This window comes from Suncus etruscus, chromosome 3, assembly GCF_024139225.1.
Source record: "Suncus etruscus isolate mSunEtr1 chromosome 3, mSunEtr1.pri.cur, whole genome shotgun sequence".
In the NCBI taxonomy this organism is placed as follows: Eukaryota; Metazoa; Chordata; class Mammalia; order Eulipotyphla; family Soricidae; genus Suncus; species Suncus etruscus.
The window spans coordinates 24,833,048-24,851,740 of record NC_064850.1 but is presented as its reverse complement, the minus strand read 5'-3'; the positions used below and the strand labels follow the sequence as shown (position 1 = coordinate 24,851,740).

General features: G+C 37.9%; 1 protein-coding gene across 1 annotated transcript in view; it reads left to right on the top strand.

The window, feature by feature from the left end:
• The window catches only part of CEP128 (centrosomal protein 128), a 423,508-nt gene that overhangs the window by 374,649 nt on the left and 30,166 nt on the right, over window positions 1-18,693 (top strand). The window contains exon 20 of the mRNA XM_049770323.1: window positions 17,374-17,451. Coding sequence (XP_049626280.1) covers window positions 17,374-17,451 — 78 coding nt within the window. The remainder of the gene's footprint in view (window positions 1-17,373; window positions 17,452-18,693) is intronic.

Below are 18,693 nucleotides of genomic sequence, written 5' to 3'. Positions count from 1 at the left end.
GTTGTCAGACATGTACCAGTCTAAAACTCATTATAAGCTTGCTTTTTATATTTGCATTCTGTGAAGTTCTCCTTTTATATAACTCTCAAGAAACTTTTTGATTTTATTTTTATCTTTATCATTTCTAACTTGAAACATGATTTGTCTGTAAAAATCTTTAGGGTTCCTAATTAGACATGAATCTTTCTTTAAGTGAATATATTTCAGTTTTGTTCCGTATACACACTGAAGTTGAACAGGAGGCCAGTAATTTTCAAATTTTTTAAAAACAATGAAAACCTGGTGGACCAAGAGTAGGAAATTTAGTTGTGAATTTTTTTACTGACTCATTTAGATCGGTAACCAACAACTCTAAAGCTAATTTCATGTATGTATTAAAAGGTAATCTGCCCCAAAGTATAATGTTTTTGAATTCTGTATAAATACTTGAAAAAATATACACATATACAAAAAATTTTTTTTTGTTTTTTTGGGCCACACCTGTTTGATGCTCAGGCGTTACTCCGGGCTAAGTGCTCAGAAATTGCCCCTGGCTTGGGAGGACCATATGGGACGCTGGGGAATCGAACCATGGTCCTTCCTTGGCTAGCGCTTGCAAGGCAGACACCTCACCTGTAGCGCCACCTCGCCGGCCCCACATATACAAAATTTATCATATGATATGTGGCAGAGCCAGCCTTTGAACAAAATAGTTTCATTTCTTGAAAATAATTTTATATTTTTTCTCTGTTTCTATTTTTATTAAACATAGATTGAGAATTCAGACTCTTATTTTCTCCCAGTAAAAGCAGAGAAGAAAACTAGTAGAAGATAACATTTCACAATTATAGATGAATCGAAGATGTATATTAAGAAACAGATTGTAATAGATACTAAAGGTGATGATGTAATTGATTGAATAAGTGAAATTACTACTTGAGTCTTCAAGTAGTAATTACAAAATGAAATTTTGCAGACTGGCTAATCAATGAATTAACAATATATCTCTGAGGACTGAAAGGAAATAGGCTACTCTTATTTATTCAATAAGAATTTATGGAAGAACTTGAACTTGGCCATTTTGCTCAAAGACTATGAAAGTGCTCTCATCTTTATTATGTTAGTATGCAAAAATATATTTCATATAATTTACAATTGGCCAAATGTTGAAAAGGAGTGCTATATATAAAAATGGATAGAAAGAAAAGATGATGCATAAAGCATTCTAATCAATGCTTCTAATTCTAAAATTTTTAAATACAAAAAGTTACGAGTTTTCTTATTTTTATAAGGATTGTATTTTAAAGATATAAAAAGAGGAATAAAGTGGAAGTAGTGATGAATTGAAATGCATTAGAGTAATTTAGAACTGGAGTGATAATATAGCAAGTAGGCCTTTTGCCTTTCATGTGATTGATCCAGTTCAATCTCTGGCACTACGTAGGGTTCTTTGAGCCTTGCCAGGAGTGATGTCTGTGTAAAGAGCTAGGAGTAAGCACTCTGTACAGCTTGGCGTGGGACCCATTAAAAAATATTTAATGGGGCCGGAGTGCTGGTGCTATAGGTAAGGCATCTGCTTGCAAATGCTAGCCTAGGATGGACCTCAATTCGATCCCCTGATGTTCCATATTGGTCCCCCCAGTGAGGAGTGATTTCTGAGTGCTTAGCCAGGAGTAACCCCTGAGTAACGGGTGTGCCCCCAATAAAAACAAAACTAAACAAAAACAAAACAAAAAAATATTTAACTACTTTAGTTGCTAATAAAGTAAATTTGATAGCCTTTTTTCTTTTTTCATTTTAAATGCATGTCTTGTTTACATTTTCAGAAATTTCTTTTAAAGCACTAGAATTCCTGTCAGAGGGTTAATATACATTTTAAAGTGGTATTATACATTATTTTATCATTTTATTCTATATGTATATATATTTTGAAAAATAATAGAGCTGTCACCTTTGGCCTTCAACTGAAGCTGGACAAAGGGGAGGAAAGGCAAGAAAAATAATACATATTTCAAATTTTATTTTTCTAATTGGTACATATTCAGGTTTAGATTATTCAAAATAAAATATAACGAGTAGACATTCTCCAAGGAAAAAGTGAACTGTCTTTATCAAAAAATGTGGTCTTAGTGTTACATGGCAATATTTTGGTTAGAGTGAATCTCAAAATTTCCAACAACTCATACTCAGTCTAATGCCTATTCCCAAATCAACTATAAATCATTTCCTAACATTTTTATATCATTGCAATCTACTTGATTTTTGAGAGGTAGCATGGAATGCAATCAATATTTATTATGTGGCTATTATGTATTAGCACTGTAGATGCAAACAATAAGAATGAAAAGTCAGGGGCCGGGCGGTGGCGCAAGAGGTAAGGTGCCTGCCTTGCCTGCGCTAGCCTTGGACGGACCGAGGTTCGATCCCCCGGTGTCCCATATGGTCCCCCAAGCCAGGAGCGACTTCTGAGCACATAGCCAGGAGTAACCCCTGAGCGTCAACGGGTGTGGCCCAAAAACCAAAAAAAAAAAAAAAAAGAATGAAAAGTCATAATCTCTGCACACAAAAAAAATGGCCTAGTTTTCATTGAGGAAGCCAATGAATATATTCGAATTTAGTCAGGTCAGATTTAGCAGATTTAAATCTGTAGCAGGCCAAATTAAATCAGATTTAACAAAATCTAATAAATTCTGTTTGTTTGTTTGTTTGTTTGTTTGTTTTGGCCACACCCATTTGATGCTCAGGGGTTATTCCTCACTAAGCACTCAGAAATTGCCCCTGGCTTGGGGGGACCATATGAGACGCCGGGGAATCGAACCCTGGTCCTTCCTTGGCTAGCGCTTGTAAGGCAGACACCTTACCTCTAGCGCCACCTCACCGGCCCCAAAACTAATAAACTCTTATTACATAGAAGAAAAGATGATATTCTATCCAGTTTTGTATTTTATAATATGTAACATGAAATTCTGCCTAACTTCCAGAGTCTTCATCTTTCTAGAGTTTTCATTACGTAGTTCAAATGTCCAAAATCATATAATTGAGATTCTTCTGGTTTTTGTTTTCCTGGGTTTTGCATTTTGTTTTTAATGTGTCTAGTAAAAGCTAGAGAACTTGTTCATTTTGGTTTTGCATGTTAAAATGACATGGAGGAGGAAGCCTAAATTCTAAATTTCTAATTTTTTTGGCAAGACCGACTCCTTTTCATGCTAACCACCAGGCCACAAAGCTTCATTGTTGTCCAGTTGAATGAATGCATGGTTTTCATTTGGAGAAAAAAATAAAAACCTTTCTAGTAATTGAAGTTTCAAGAAAACAATTGGTTGTGGTAAGTATCAGAGATGAATTTGCTCAACAAAAAAATGTTGTCAGCTATATTCTGATCACTGACTTATATGGTCTTTCTTCCTTGCCCAATGAATAAAACTTCAGGACTTGACTGAATTCATAATAAAAACCTATCCTTTTATTGACTTATATATATCATCTGTCCTCTTTGTCATTTATTCCACTATTTAGACATCCCTTAATATAGTATCAAAAATATACTTAACTATTTACCTTTAATATTTTTTATTTGGGAAAGATTGTCTACCAAATGCATTGTTATATCTTTGTGTGTGTGTGTGTGTGTGTGTGTGTGTGTGTGTGTGTGTGTGTGTGTGTGTGTGTGTGTGTGTGGTGAGGGGAGAGTTCTTTCACACAGTTCTCAAAAGATCTAGGAAATCCCAGGGCAGTTCAATATGAGGCTCCAAAGATAGATGTGCTGCCCAAGCCTTGCAGAGTCAATATCAGGGCCACCCCAGTAATGTCTGGGGCTTCTCCAGGGACACTACCTACAATCTCAGAGACCTTCAGTGCTATTTCCTTCAATGCGCAAAGCACCTGTCCTGCCAAGCATGTATCTTACCCTGGACTATGTGCCCTTTCCTATACTTTTAAATTGTTAATGTTTTAAATGAAATGCTGCTTATAGTTGGTATTCCTTGGGAGATATTTCACTTAAAATTCTGAAAGCTTTTACATATTCTAAATAGTCTCAATTTCTCCCTGCTTTGGTCCATTTGACCAAGGGAATACTTCATGAAGAAAATCCAAAGGAGTGTCTTTAAGTGTTCAAGAACAAATTAATTATGAAAAAAAAAACTGTAGCAGTATGGGCAGAGTTGATCTCTGTTATTTTTGAATTAAGTCTCAAAGGCACAATGATAAAAATAAAATACCCTGACTGATATCTATTTAGATCTGATCTGCCTGTCACCACAAACTCATCTATATAAGGGGGATTAGCTGTTCACAAGCTCTTTCAACATCAAGTACTGTGTTGAAGTAATGGAAAATGATTAATTTGTTTTGTCATTCTCTTTGAGAACAAGGACATCTCTTGAAGAGAAAATGACCCCTTTGTTTTGAGAACAGAAAAGATTAATTATGTTCATTGCACCAAGGTGCTTTTAAGTAAATTAGCTTGGACCCTACCTTAGCCAGGACAATTATCATCTCTTATCATTGTTCCATATCAGGACCATGTTAACTATGGAAGAGGTTATTGTGTGTCTGGAGGCCTTGGGGGGAAAGGACTTTAGAGGATTTGGGGATATGGTTGGAATTTCTTAGTATCTGCTGGTGTCTGGTGTCCTGGCATGGCCTAGCTTAATTTAGCATCTGTCAACTTATTTGCAGAATGTATGTGACTCGTTGTGTCAGATATTTTCTATCTTATTTGGTCCACACAAGATTTTATTATTGTGTTCCTTTTTAGCATTCTAGATAATTAAATTCAACTTCACTGTTTCATATTTTTCTTCTACTTCTGCTCTCAATTAATATTTTTTATCTTAAATCTGTTCCCATTAGTTTTTTTCCTTCACAAATGATTCATTTTAAGTCCTACCTTTAAAAATAATTTGTAAAAACTGGTTTTATATCTTAATATTACAATGCTTTCTTGAAGTATTGGTTAGATCTCTGAAGCCAGATAACAAGAATAATTCATAATGAATAATTAATAATAATTTTATAAATAATCTCTCTACATCTCTTTTTCCCATTTGAGGGGACACCCTGGGAATTATCAGGGGTTACTCCATGTGCTGCATTTAGAAATTACTGGAATTATTCCTAATGGTGCTTGAATGTTCCTATGGGATGTTAGTGATTGAATCCGCTTGTGCAAGGCAAGTGCCTTATCTGCTGCCTCATGGAAACTAATAGTTATTATTTTGATCATTATTCAGCACTGGCAATATAGGGAGACTGTAATCGCTATATTATAAAAAATGTGCCTTTTATAGCAAAGAAATAGATGTGCTAGGAGGCTAGTATAGAAAGAAAGCACTGTGGATGGACATGGATCAGTACTCTACAAGGGGTTCACAGAGTAGAATTATAGCAGTAACTAATGACTTGTTTCTGCCCTACCCTGCTCTGTAGTGCATTTCAGTCCTGCAACATTATGACCTAAGTTCTTAGCATATTTGACCCTTGCAATAACTTTATAAATATTATAGTTGTTGTTATCTCTAGATTAGGAGTCTGATTCCCAGTGCATTGAGAATAAGGCATGTTCTAGGGTCACAGAATAGAAGAAGAATAGACAAAAATTCCACTTAGGCAACCACCAGAGGAACCATGCAGTGACTGAGGTGTCAAAGCAAAAATATCGGGGTAGAGGCACTTGCCATCTATGCAGCTGATCTCAGTACATTCTTCAGCCCCCACCCCCATATGGTCCATTGGGGCTGACAAAGCCAGCAGTAATCCCTGAACATAGCCACTATGGCAAAAAATAAAGATAAAAACAAAAAGTGACCAAATAACATCTTGTAGTCAATGTTATAATAACAACGCAAGTAAATGTAGATATAGAATATTCCAGAGAGCTTGACAGCTTGACATTTGTGTGCCATGGTTATGACACTTCATCCATGTTCTTCAGCAGCCATCCCAGAAGCAAGAGCCTGAAAATGCTGAGGATGCTGCTTGGCCCCTATTGGGTTGCTGGGGAAACAGGGCCTACCTTGATCCTACTAGGGACCTTCAGAGCTATATTCTGAAGAAATCAATTTCATTTCAGGCACATGCTAGGGATGTGCCCTAAGAGCTCTGCTACCTTTTTGTGTATTTTCAGAAGTGTTGATCAGTATGAATGTTTTGAATGTATAAGAACTTGGGCAAATCCATAGTTTCTGATATGATAACCTTGGTCTTCTGAGGAGTCACTATTTTGCCAAATAAATATCCTCTATACCTATATATATATATACATATATATATATACCTATATATATATATATATATATATATATATATACATATACATATACCACTAAGTTGTATTCAACCCGGGAATAAAATACCTTTTGCTTTTTTAGAAAAGCCGTAAACTTGGATTCTGTGAGAAGGTACAAGGATTAAGATAAGATCCTTGCTTAGCACTAAGTCACACTCGTTCCATCACCAGCACAACACAAGTACTGGTGAGCCAGGAGTTAGCCTGATTACTGCTTGATATGTTTCAAATTCCTCACAAGAAAATTCCTTTTCCCAAACAATAACAATAACAACAACAACAAATTCCCAAACTCCACTGTTATTTTCTTACTTGGAAAGGAGAGGCTGACACTGCTCTCTAGACAACATTCAGAAGATTCTTTGAGGGGTATAAATGATAGCATGTTTCTCATTTGCACAAAAAGCCACTTTTATCACTCAGAACTAAATAGAAAAATTTCCCTGGGCTGTAAAGGGCACTCACTCCAAGATTTGTTTTGCTTCGGGCATCTTTTACCTCTCACCTGGACTGCATTTTCCTTCACAACCTCTGTAGAAAATTGTCGGACATAGAATAAACATTCAGCAAGTGTTGCACTTTGACTACATGAATGAAAACCTTTTGCTTCAATGATGATTTATGTGTTCATTGAGAAAGCAATTTTTCCATGTCTCTTCTATGGCACACATGATGTGGAGAGCTGGGGACATAGAGTGATGAACTCAGACAGCATTTCCCCTACCCTGTGTAGGCTGTGTGGGCAAAAACTTGAGCCAAATAATTGCATAAATAAATGTCACGGTAGTGCTCTGGTAAGCAGTAATAAAAATGGCCCACAATGTATCTGAGAGTTCATTTCATGGAACCAGGGAAAATAGGCCCACATCCTCCAGGAAATAAAGGGTGCAAAAGATACGCCTCAACCTGGGAAAAATACCCTCAAGGTGGTTTTCAATAATCAGTGAACTACCCTTGTCTGACTCTGGTGTTGGGCTAATGAGCATAAAAAATCTTCGTTAATAGCACTATAAACCACAGAATATCAATAAAAGATAGTTATTTACCTTCAAAAACAAAATAAAAATGTAAGAAATTCAGTAAACAAAATTAAGGGTGATAATAGTTAATAGATTATTTAAAATTTTTCCTTGCAATTTATTAGCTACAGGTTAAAAGCTAAACATAATCAGGTGGAGTTACATTTAACAAATAGGAAAATATTTGCATGTGCTTAACAATATGCATGCCAAAGTCTGTAGGGGGGGAGCACATTAATGTGTGAGTTCATTTTAGAGTATATCCATAAAAGAAGCTGTGTTACTAGCTAGTCAAAGAGATAAATGATTAATATGTAATGAAAAACATGTAATGAAATCCTAATAGGGAGTCTAGGTGTGTAGCAAATGGATGATTCTATAAATTTCTTTTACATGTACTGCTGCTTGAGAATATTTATAATATGTGGGGTGGAAATTGTTAACTGTATAAGGAGTCAAAGAGAGCATTCTCCACTCGGAGTCCAGTATATGCAAAAATAGTATAAAGTGCCCTCATAATTATTATGTTTGAGACAACATTTATAGAATAGCAAATGGACTTTACACATTTGCTATAGTTTTAATTCATTTGGCTTGTTTCTGCTTTTACCCTGGTGTTACTTGCTATTAACTATGATTTTCTATTATCACTGACCTCTTCTCTAGAGAGTTGATCAGAGTTCACGGAAACGCGCAGAGTCAGCTTTTACTTTAAAACCCATATTATGTGGAAAGGATTTGATATATTTTAATGCTCTTCAACATTGTCATTCTTTCTTGATAACTATAGTTATGAAACAGGTGTAAGATAATAAAGATCATCCTTATTTGTTACAGTTTGGATAATAATGGGTGAATTAAAATATTGAAGGGTAGGTAAAAAATATATATAAAACACAAGGAAGTGAAAGCTCTGTAATGTCACTAAATGCAGATTACTCTTGACTGTGCAGAGATTACTTCTGGTGATCCTCACAACCCCATGTTCAGTGTTGAGGACCCAAATCCCATAGAGACCAAGTACTGTACCCATGCATTATCTCTAATGGCCATCAATTATACTTTTCAAATGATATATTTTTTTTTTTACTAATTTGACTAGAATTGTATTCTTTGAAGGCAAATAGAATTTGTTGCTGGCAAAAATTCTTCTAGCTTTTAGTGTTAACATAATCACTGATTGGGTCCGGAGCAGTGGCACAAGCAGTAGGTTATTTGCCTTTCCAGCACTAACCTAGGACGGACCTCAGTTCGATCTCTCAGGATCCCATATGGTCCCCCAAGCCAGGAGCAATTTCTGAGCACATAGCCAGGAGTAACCCCTGAGCTTCACAAGGTGTGGCCCTAAAACCAAACCAAAACAAAACAAAAAACATAACTGATTTTCTATTGTATTTGCTATTTATTTTTTAATTTCACAAGTCACATTATACCCTCTTTCCCAAGGTAAGAGATAAAAAAAATATCTCCTAAGATGGAGTCCAATTTCAGTCTTCTCTTAAAGTACAGATTTTAGAAATAAAGTGCTCTTGTGATATTCCAAGAAATTCACACTATATTGAGCACTAGGGCTCTTTTGATGCACATCAGTGAAATCACTTTACCAGCCTCTTCTCTGTTACTGTTCCGATTGGTTTCAGCAAGTATCTTAGGCCGTTTGGATGAAAAGAGAGCCCTGTGATGCTGATAGAGTTTTTCTGGATGGAGCCACCGCAAATGAAAGGCAGACAGTCTATCCTTTTTATGATCTCACCGTTCCTCTCCTTGAAAGTTGTTTATTCAGGCCCTTTTACCATCTTTCAGCCATTTGTTAAGAAAGTTTTGCTGTGGATCACTTTCCAAATGAAATAGAATTGCATTTTTTTTCAGCCCAAAGAAACTGTTTCATAACCCTGTTTACTTAACATCTGTATAGTGCCCAAAAAGTGCATACTCATTTTTTCAATAAAAATATAGATGTCTCCTTTAATTTATTGCCTAAACCCCAGAATGGATGATTGTAGAGCACTATAAGAACATGGTAGTTGTGTTATTTTGATAAAAAAATAAACATGCACTTTTTTTTTGACAAAGAAATATGTTTACTAAACTATACCTATGATTAAATCTACTTCTTAAGATTTGTCTGGAGACAGGAATCTAGAAATTGCAATGAAGCCCCTTTCTCATTCGAAATTGCTGCTGTTTATGCTGTGTTAGTATATTATTCAGTTCCTGTCGCATGAAATTGAGAAATGACTAAGGAAAAACAGTAGCTGAGATCTCTTGCTCCAGAGTAGTTTGGTGTGTATGTGTTGGGACTTTAGAATAATAAAATTGTCAGCTTATTTCTTGCCTTTTTCATCAGTTCTCTAAACACGAATGTTTGTGAAAAAGCCACATATAGACCGAATTGATGGGGTTTCTGAATTTTACTGTTTGTTCTACCAGTTCATCTTAATTCTATCCTAGAGCAAATAAGTGGAAAGGAAACATTTGCTTCTAGATTTTTAATAGAGGCCGAGATTTAGTGACTTGATTAAAACATGATAAGTCTCCCTTTACCTTTATCCTGCCAACATTTCTAAAGCAACTCTGATGACTAGGGAGTATATGACATATTATAGAAAGGAAAAGGAATGGGCCAAAGTAGTAGTACATTGGTAGGGTGTTTGCCTTGCACGTGGCTGACCCAGAACGGATGCAGGTTCGATCCCTGGCATCCCATATGGTCCCTCAAGCCAGGAGCAATTCTTGGGCAGAGAGCCATGAGTAACCCTTGAGCACCACTGGGTGTGACCCAGAAAAAAAAAAAGAAAAGGAAAAGGAGATTTGGGTATCATATATGTTCATCATATATTATCTAATCCATAGAAATATTGCCTTTGTTGTGTAGGTGCTTCAATGCATGAACTTGAACACAGACTGTTCAGCACTGGCAGAATGAGATTCTTCCTGGGGTCATCTTAAAACTTCTTTCCCAAAATAAACTCAACACAAATATAGCTCCAATGTTCTAACATCTCAAAACGTTGAGAGTTATACTACCTTCAGGAATTTACATAAAGCACTCATTGTTCCAGCTTCTGCCTACTCCTTATTTCAGCTGATGGTTTGCCATGAAAATATTTATGTAAAAATGCTGCAGCTTCTGCATTCACTCAAACTACATGGATTTTAATTGTTTGCAGCTACATGACTGTGAAAAGGTTATTTACAGTTTAATCCTTCATGGCTTCATCTGTATAATGGGATGACAATTTACAGTATACAGTGGTGAAACAAGTAGATGCATATTTAAAACTGAATGACTTTGTATCGATTAGTCATTCATTATGCTACTAAATAGGATTAGAAGACATTGGCTTTGAGAAGACATTTGATCATTTGCTTTGTCACTGTCTGAGGTCAGGGGGACCCTGGTCCTCAAGCCTCTGAAATAAATTAAGAATTATACACTACATTGGTTCAGTATGGAATGAAATCATAAATTTCAATCTTGCTTTTTAAAATTGATACAAAATTAGCTTCCTATTACATCTTCAAAGACTAGGATTTAAATTTTTTGTGAATATCTTATTTGGTTCTTGTAGAAAATTGATTTAAGAAAATTAAAAAAAAAACATATAAGCAGCTGTTATTTGATGAAGTGATGGTGTCCTTATTGAATAATAACAGTGTGATTATTGAACTATTCTGCACAAGGTATTTTTCCATAGAAGTTAACTCTCAGTTCAACATGTTCCTTATTTTAGACTATCTGCTAATGGATTTTTTTCTCTCTAGCTCTTATAGCTTTCATGTGAACATGAAATTTCATGTTTTCACAAGAACTTGAAATGACATAATGTGACAAGTCCCTGCCCATAGAAATCCAGCCAATCTCACATTAACACAAAACTAGAATTTGAAAATGTATATGTATACACTTAGAATTGAGGTTAAGTGGCGGTTTGAACAATTTCATGCAAAGAAAGACAAAAGAAATGCATGTATTCCCAAAAATAACTATCATGAAATTATAAAACCTGATAAGCCTGCAGGGCTGGATTCATTATCTTTATCTTTTATATATGTTACTGTAAAGACTCTAAAACCTGTGCAACTATATATACTATCCTTAAAATAAAGGTGGGTAACCTTTTTAAATATAATTTTTGTGTACTGTGTATGCCTATTCCTACAATAACATAAAAACCCTTTCAAAATAAAGTATGTCATATATGTCTGTAGATCTTTCTGTATCAAGACCTAATGTTGATTGACTGAAATGTAAGGGTGAAAGCATATGTAACAGAAAATATTTCTGATATTGAGGAAGATAACATTAGAAACAACACATATATGGAATATAAAGTAAGTCATATAAGAGGTAATTGGGGGATATAAACATTAGTTCATGGAAATATGGGGTTCCAAAAAGAGAAGTAAAATTGTTTCACTTAAAGTAATCAAGGAGTTTTCTAAAGGTTCATCCATGAAAATTATAGCCATTTAAATATGCATTCAAAAGCATAATAAAATAGTCTAAATAAATTAGTATGTAAAAATATGTGGTCATGTAGTCATCTGGTTGGATGAAAATTTTAAGCAAAAATATTTGCATATTGTATGCTATATTTTTCAATAGAGAAAGAAACCATTTGCTTTTTTTTTTTTTCAGAAAAAAGTTGATCATATTTATCATATTTAGAGAGGGGGTTAAAAGTGAAAAAACAAAAATAAAAGAAAATTAAAGTTTAAAATGGTGGAATCAATGCTCATGAAGATTTTTTTTTTTTAATTTTTTTTATTTTAATTATGACAACAAAGATGCAAAGAAAGAGGACAGGGTAAAGTTACAGTGGAAGCCCAATCACCCATAAACAGGATTCTCAGTAGTCCCATCGATGCTATCCCAGCCTTATACTTTCAGCCAAAGAACATTAAGAAAAACAAAACTGAACCCATGTACCATACAATTACTTTGTCCCTCAAATCCCCCGTTGTAGTACATATTATTTCTTAGCAGCACACCATATAATCTAAAGATATTAGACTTATGTAACTCTTTAAACATTGAGGGCAAAGTACATTTATCTAGATCCATGCACATGCTTACTAATTTAAATTAACCTCAAAAGTTTTAGTGGGTTGTTTTTCTTAAGGATTGGAGTCAAGGGACCATAGTAAAAAACGATATTAAAGTGGCATTTGTTTGCATAGGCCCACCAAAACATAAGGGACATGGAAAGACAAATTATGGTCTAAATAGATGGAGACCCTACCCCTGAAGTTTCCTGGCACAGGACTGACTCTAGGCTCCAGGCAAACTAGTTTGTCCAATTCAAGTCATCGTCTGTAGTGGCAATACACCTCCATTCCTCACATAGTCTCTGTTGTTGGTATCATGCTTCTGTATTAAAGATCCTGGAGTCTACATGTCTCCTATAGCAGTCAGGATGATGCAGAGCATTCTCTCGTTTCATCTCACACTTAAGGGGCAATAGAGAGAACCATGTCCTGTAGAGCAGGTCATCGTTGTTGTCACGTCTTCTCAGTGTAAACGGAGGTGTCTTTTTAGGAGGTCGATGTCAGACCCTTGGTAGTGTCTTTCCTGGTAGAGGACTGCTTCCAACTGTTGCTGTAAAAGACCTTGGATGTTTCGTAGATAGCGTGCCTGGTTCCAGTGTGAATGGAGAATGCCCATTCATCTGAGGCCTGTGCCAGGTCATTATATCAATGGTCAGGGTGTAAGGTACATTGTAATGAGATTTATTAGATAATAACTAATCTGTATGTATAGTGTTTTCCCATTTTAATGTGTCTATGCAAACAAGGATCAATGCCATGAAGTGTTATTGGTGCATTTGGAGGCAATAGGAACAAGACCAGCAATTTCCATGACATAGTTCAATCATAGGCATCAAACTGAGGGACAGTTCCACCAACAATCCTTACTATACAGCTTACAAAGAAAAGACAAGATGAAAAGTGGATAGAAAAATGATGGTAGAAGAATATATAGAGAGTTACAGCAGTTAAAGAAAATAATCATAAAATATTCAAAATATATCTGTGTTCAATATGTGTTCGATTTATGTCCTTCTAAATAGTTCTGAGATTTGTAAGATCTACTGTATGTCTTTGGACAGAGATTAAAACTGTTTGTTACTGAAGGTAAGAAGTGTAAATCACGGGTACTGGTGGTTGGGAGGAGCATAAGTTCGCGCGGGGGCTAGCGCCCCCGCGCGGTTTCAAAATGTAGACTGGTATGAAATTGCCAGTGACAGCCTGAGTATAGCTGAGCAATTATCTGCCACCACCCAGATCAAACGCCACCCTATAAGCCAAACCTGGAGCAGGTCAGGCCCAGGTCCGGGCCCCCCCTACCCTAGGCCAGGCCAAAAGGCCGCTGGCACATGCGGAGGTCTGCCAGCTGCCCGCCCGTGCTGCTAAAAATCCTGCTCCAGGAAGGGAGAGAGAGACCCTCCCAAGCCTGAAGGACAGGGATTTAAGCCCAACCTAGGCCGGTCCCCAGACCCGGCCTGGGAGTGGGGAAAAACCCAGGGTGCCCCATCAGCTCCTCCCAGAAACCCACCTGGAGATCCGGAGGAAAGGGGGAGAGGGGGGCCGGGTGACCCAGGTCCGGGACCCCCTACCCTAGGCCAGGCCAAAAGGCCGCTGGCACATGCGGAGGTCTGCCAGCTGCCCGCCCGTGCTGCTAAAAATCCTGCTCCAGGAAGGGAGAGAGAGACCCTCCCAAGCCTGAAGGACAGGGATTTAAGCCCAACCTAGGCCGGTCCCCAGACCCGGCCTGGGAGTGGGGAAAAACCCAGGGTGCCCCATCAGCTCCTCCCAGAAACCCACCTGGAGATCCGGAGGAAAGGGGGAGAGGGGGGCCGGGTGACCCAGGTCCCGGACCCCCTACCCTAGGCCAGGCCAAAAGGCCGCTGGCACATGCGGAGGTCTGCCAGCTGCCCGCCCGTGCTGCTAAAAATCCTGCTCCAGGAAGGGAGAGAGAGACCCTCCCAAGCCTGAAGGACAGGGATTTAAGCCCAACCTAGGCCGGTCCCCAGACCCGGCCTGGGAGTGGGGAAAAACCCAGGGTGCCCCATCAGCTCCTCCCAGAAACCCACCTGGAGATCCGGAGGAAAGGGGGAGAGGGGGGCCGGGTGACCCAGGTCCGGGACCCCCTACCCTAGGCCAGGCCAAAAGGCCGCTGGCACATGCGGAGGTCTGCCAGCTGCCCGCCCGTGCTGCTAAAAATCCTGCTCCAGGAAGGGAGAGAGAGACCCTCCCAAGCCTGAAGGACAGGGATTTAAGCCCAACCTAGGCCGGTCCCCAGACCCGGCCTGGGAGTGGGGAAAAACCCAGGGTGCCCCATCAGCTCCTCCCAGAAACCCACCTGGAGATCCGGAGGAAAGGGGGAGAGGGGGGCCGGGTGACCCAGGTCCGGGACCCCCTACCCTAGGCCAGGCCAAAAGGCCGCTGGCACATGCGGAGGTCTGCCAGCTGCCCGCCCGTGCTGCTAAAAATCCTGCTCCAGGAAGGGAGAGAGAGACCCTCCCAAGCCTGAAGGACAGGGATTTAAGCCCAACCTAGGCCGGTCCCCAGACCCGGCCTGGGAGTGGGGAAAAACCCAGGGTGCCCCATCAGCTCCTCCCAGAAACCCACCTGGAGATCCGGAGGAAAGGGGGAGAGGGGGGCCGGGTGACCCAGGTCCGGGACCCCCTACCCTAGGCCAGGCCAAAAGGCCGCTGGCACATGCGGAGGTCTGCCAGCTGCCCGCCCGTGCTGCTAAAAATCCTGCTCCAGGAAGGGAGAGAGAGACCCTCCCAAGCCTGAAGGACAGGGATTTAAGCCCAACCTAGGCCGGTCCCCAGACCCGGCCTGGGAGTGGGGAAAAACCCAGGGTGCCCATCAGCTCCTCCCAGAAACCCACCTGGAGATCCGGAGGAAAGGGGGAGAGGGGGGCCGGGTGACCCAGGTCCGGGACCCCCTACCCTAGGCCAGGCCAAAAGGCCGCTGGCACATGCGGTCATGAAGATTTTATTCAATTGAAATGTTATTTAAAAATCACTATGGCATTTTTAAAATATTTTATTGTTCAAAACAATAATAATTCTTGAAAAATGTCTATAGTTCAAATGAATATAACTATATGGTGGCTAAAATTACTTGTTTCCAAAATCTACATGTTGGAACCCATATTAGCAAAACATGTTAGTTTGATGAATTGTACCTACATATGAACAAATTAAATGAAGCTATTTAAAATGCATGACAGTTTAAGTGAGCATGTGCAGTATAAAGACTAACAATCATATAAATGTTAAGCAGAAGGAACAAACTATTCAATCCTTTAAATAGAACTTAAAAAGAATGATTTTTATGAACTTGGAGAAATGGTACGTACAATTTTAAATTAGGAATTAAGTGTGTTCTGACTCCTTTCTCAATTTATAAAAAAATTTCTGAAGGAAGGGAAACATGCATTTCACGTTGACATCTAGTAAACATCTATAACTCCAACTCAAAGAACTTTGAAAGAAGAACTGGTAAATTAACTCATAACAGAAAAGGTGAAATCCAAGTGCCTGTTGAAGAGATAGTGGTTGGAAATATATAGCATTCACTCTGCAGAATTCCAGAAAGATTTCTCAATTGGAGGACCCAATTACTAGAGGTGGAGAGGTCAAATCATTACATTCAAAGTGACTGCAAGAAGCTAAACCTTTAACTATGTTCTCCTACCAGCCCCCAAAACAGACTGTGAAGTAGACTTGTATAAAATCTCTGAAGAAGTTCCAGAGTTGCTGCTGTTTTTCAAAATGAAGGCAGAGAATAACACTGGAGGGAAATAGAGAATTGAACATAGAAAGATAAGGGAAAGTGGCTATACTAAATCCTTAACCTTGTCCAACTCCAAAAAAAGCTCAACTCCTCCAGTGAAGGCACTCTAATATAATTATTTAGAAATGCTCCCTGCCCTTTATTTACTTAATCACCTGGTTTGATTACAGCTAGTGATTTAATTACCAACAAGTATTATTTATAAGAATTACTGCTTTGCTATACATTGATAACAAATCTTCCTGAATTAACACAAGGTAATTTAATGTCAAATTGCATGAAGTTCAACATATGGACACCTTCCTTGATCTTGCATTTATGCATTGAGTTCATAAATAGCGTTCCGAACCATTCATATGAGAGAAGATTTGGAATACAAGAACTATTTTATTGAATTACCACTAAAAGCACAACTTTGCAAATGATGCTCAGATTCTAGCCGCCATTTGACTTCCTTCCCATGTACCAGCCATGGGACTTGCTGTCCATTTTATTAATTATAACTCATTTTAAATTTAAATGGTAATATCATTTGCTTGCCTCCTATTTGCTAACATGGTGTCAAGACTAAGAATTCACAGTATAGATAACAGTTTCTGGTCTCAAGTTTATTCTACCATTTATTTCTAAGTTCACATTGACTTCAAAATTTTTTTCTCTAAATTTTTGTATTGTTTGTCATAAATCAGTATCAGTTAATCAAAGACTCCATGGCTTATTGATTTATAATAAACAGGATATTGCATCCCTGTCACAAATATTTAATTTCAGATATTTCACTGGAGGCTTTTCAAAGCTACTCTTTTTCTTTTTAACTAAAATGGCCATTGAGGGCTCTTCTTTATAAAGGCAACATGTGAGTCTCTCTAATATGCTTCACAAGTAACTGCAAATTCATCTATTTCTCAGTATTACCTTGTGGTTTATTCCTGATGTTCACTGAAGCAGGCTTGTAAATTAATATTAATTTGAAATGCTCTATAGAAAGTTTCATAGCATATCAGTCGAAAGCAATTACCCACGAAGAATTTTTATATGAGTCAGTCTTGCAAATACATCTCATCTACTTTTTGAAAGAAAATAACTTCTTACTAAAAAAAAAAGTACATTTATCTTTTAAATGCTATTATGCCTGTTCTTATTAACTCAGTAAATCTACACCTTAAACTGCTTCTACCAGTGATACAATTAGCTGACTTCTTTAGCATTTGGATTCTGAACATTTTAATACATTTTTCATAATGTTTGGTTTCCTTCTGTTTTCCTCTCTAGAGTACAAGAGTAGCCCTGAACCATCTGGAATCTGTGCCCGAGAAACTCAGCCTACTAGATGATTTCAAAGACTTCAGAGTGAGAAAAACTTGGCTTGTCTTTTTCAGTAGTTTTATCTGAGTGAGAGCTGTTGACATCTTCCTGATGTGCAAAGAAAATTGTAGGGAGGGAGGAAACATGAAAACATTGGGGATTTTTAACATTCCATCTTATCAGAATTTATTGACTTTTGAAGTTAAGATTTAAATGAATGAAGCTTACTTGTTAGCTAAGCTATGGGAAAATCAAAATGTGTGTGTAAGTCATACTTGGCTCAGGCTTACTCCTGGCTCTGTGCTCAGGGATCACTCCTGATGGTACTTAGGAAACCATATATGGAACCAAAGTCCATCTGGGTCAGATACATGCAAGACAAGCATCTTACTGCAATACTGTCTGTAGCGTAAAATCTAGATATTTACCTAATTTCTAAAGCTTATTTGGTCCCTAGAGCTTTACCTATATTTTAGATAAACCTAAGAATTAAAAGTGGTTTGTGTCACATTGATAATAGGTAATTTTTAATATAAATCTTTATTTAAGCACCATGATTAGTTGTAGTTGTGTTTCAGTTATAAACAGAACACACACCCCTCACCAGTGCAACGTTCCCACCACCAATGCCCCCCACCCCTCGCCCCTGCCTGTATTCGTGACAGGCATTCTATTTCTTTCATTCTTTAACATTGTCATGTTCGTTGTTAGTATAGTTATTTCCCTAACAGAGTTCACTAATCTTTGTGGTAAGCTTCAAATTGTGAGCCGGTCCTTCCAGGCCTTCCAGGCCTTCCAGCCCTTACCTCTATTGTCTCTGGGCCTTATTACAGTTTTAATTTGTAAATTACCTTCTTTAAAATTGGATTTATTTTAGAAATGAGATGAGTCTTTTACTATCACATACATTCAAATAGAATGTTATATTTTTATATCATGGCACTAATTTATAAAACTCTAACCATAAAGCATTGTCTTTATTATCAAGGACATTACTTACATGTGTGAATTTTACTAATATAGTTTTTGCTTCTGATTTATAGGTGATGGAAAGTTCTCCCAGATAAGATTCAAGCTAGAGAACATACTCACATGTACCTAACAATGAACACATAGTGGGCAATTTTATTTTATTTGTGTGTGTGTGGGCAAACCAATAGTGCTCAGAGATCGTTCCTAGTGGACTATATGGGGTACCCAAGGAACACACCTCAGTCAACTGATGCATGGCATGTACCCTAACTGTTGTACTATTTCTACGGTTTCTCTGATGGGCAAATTTAGTGT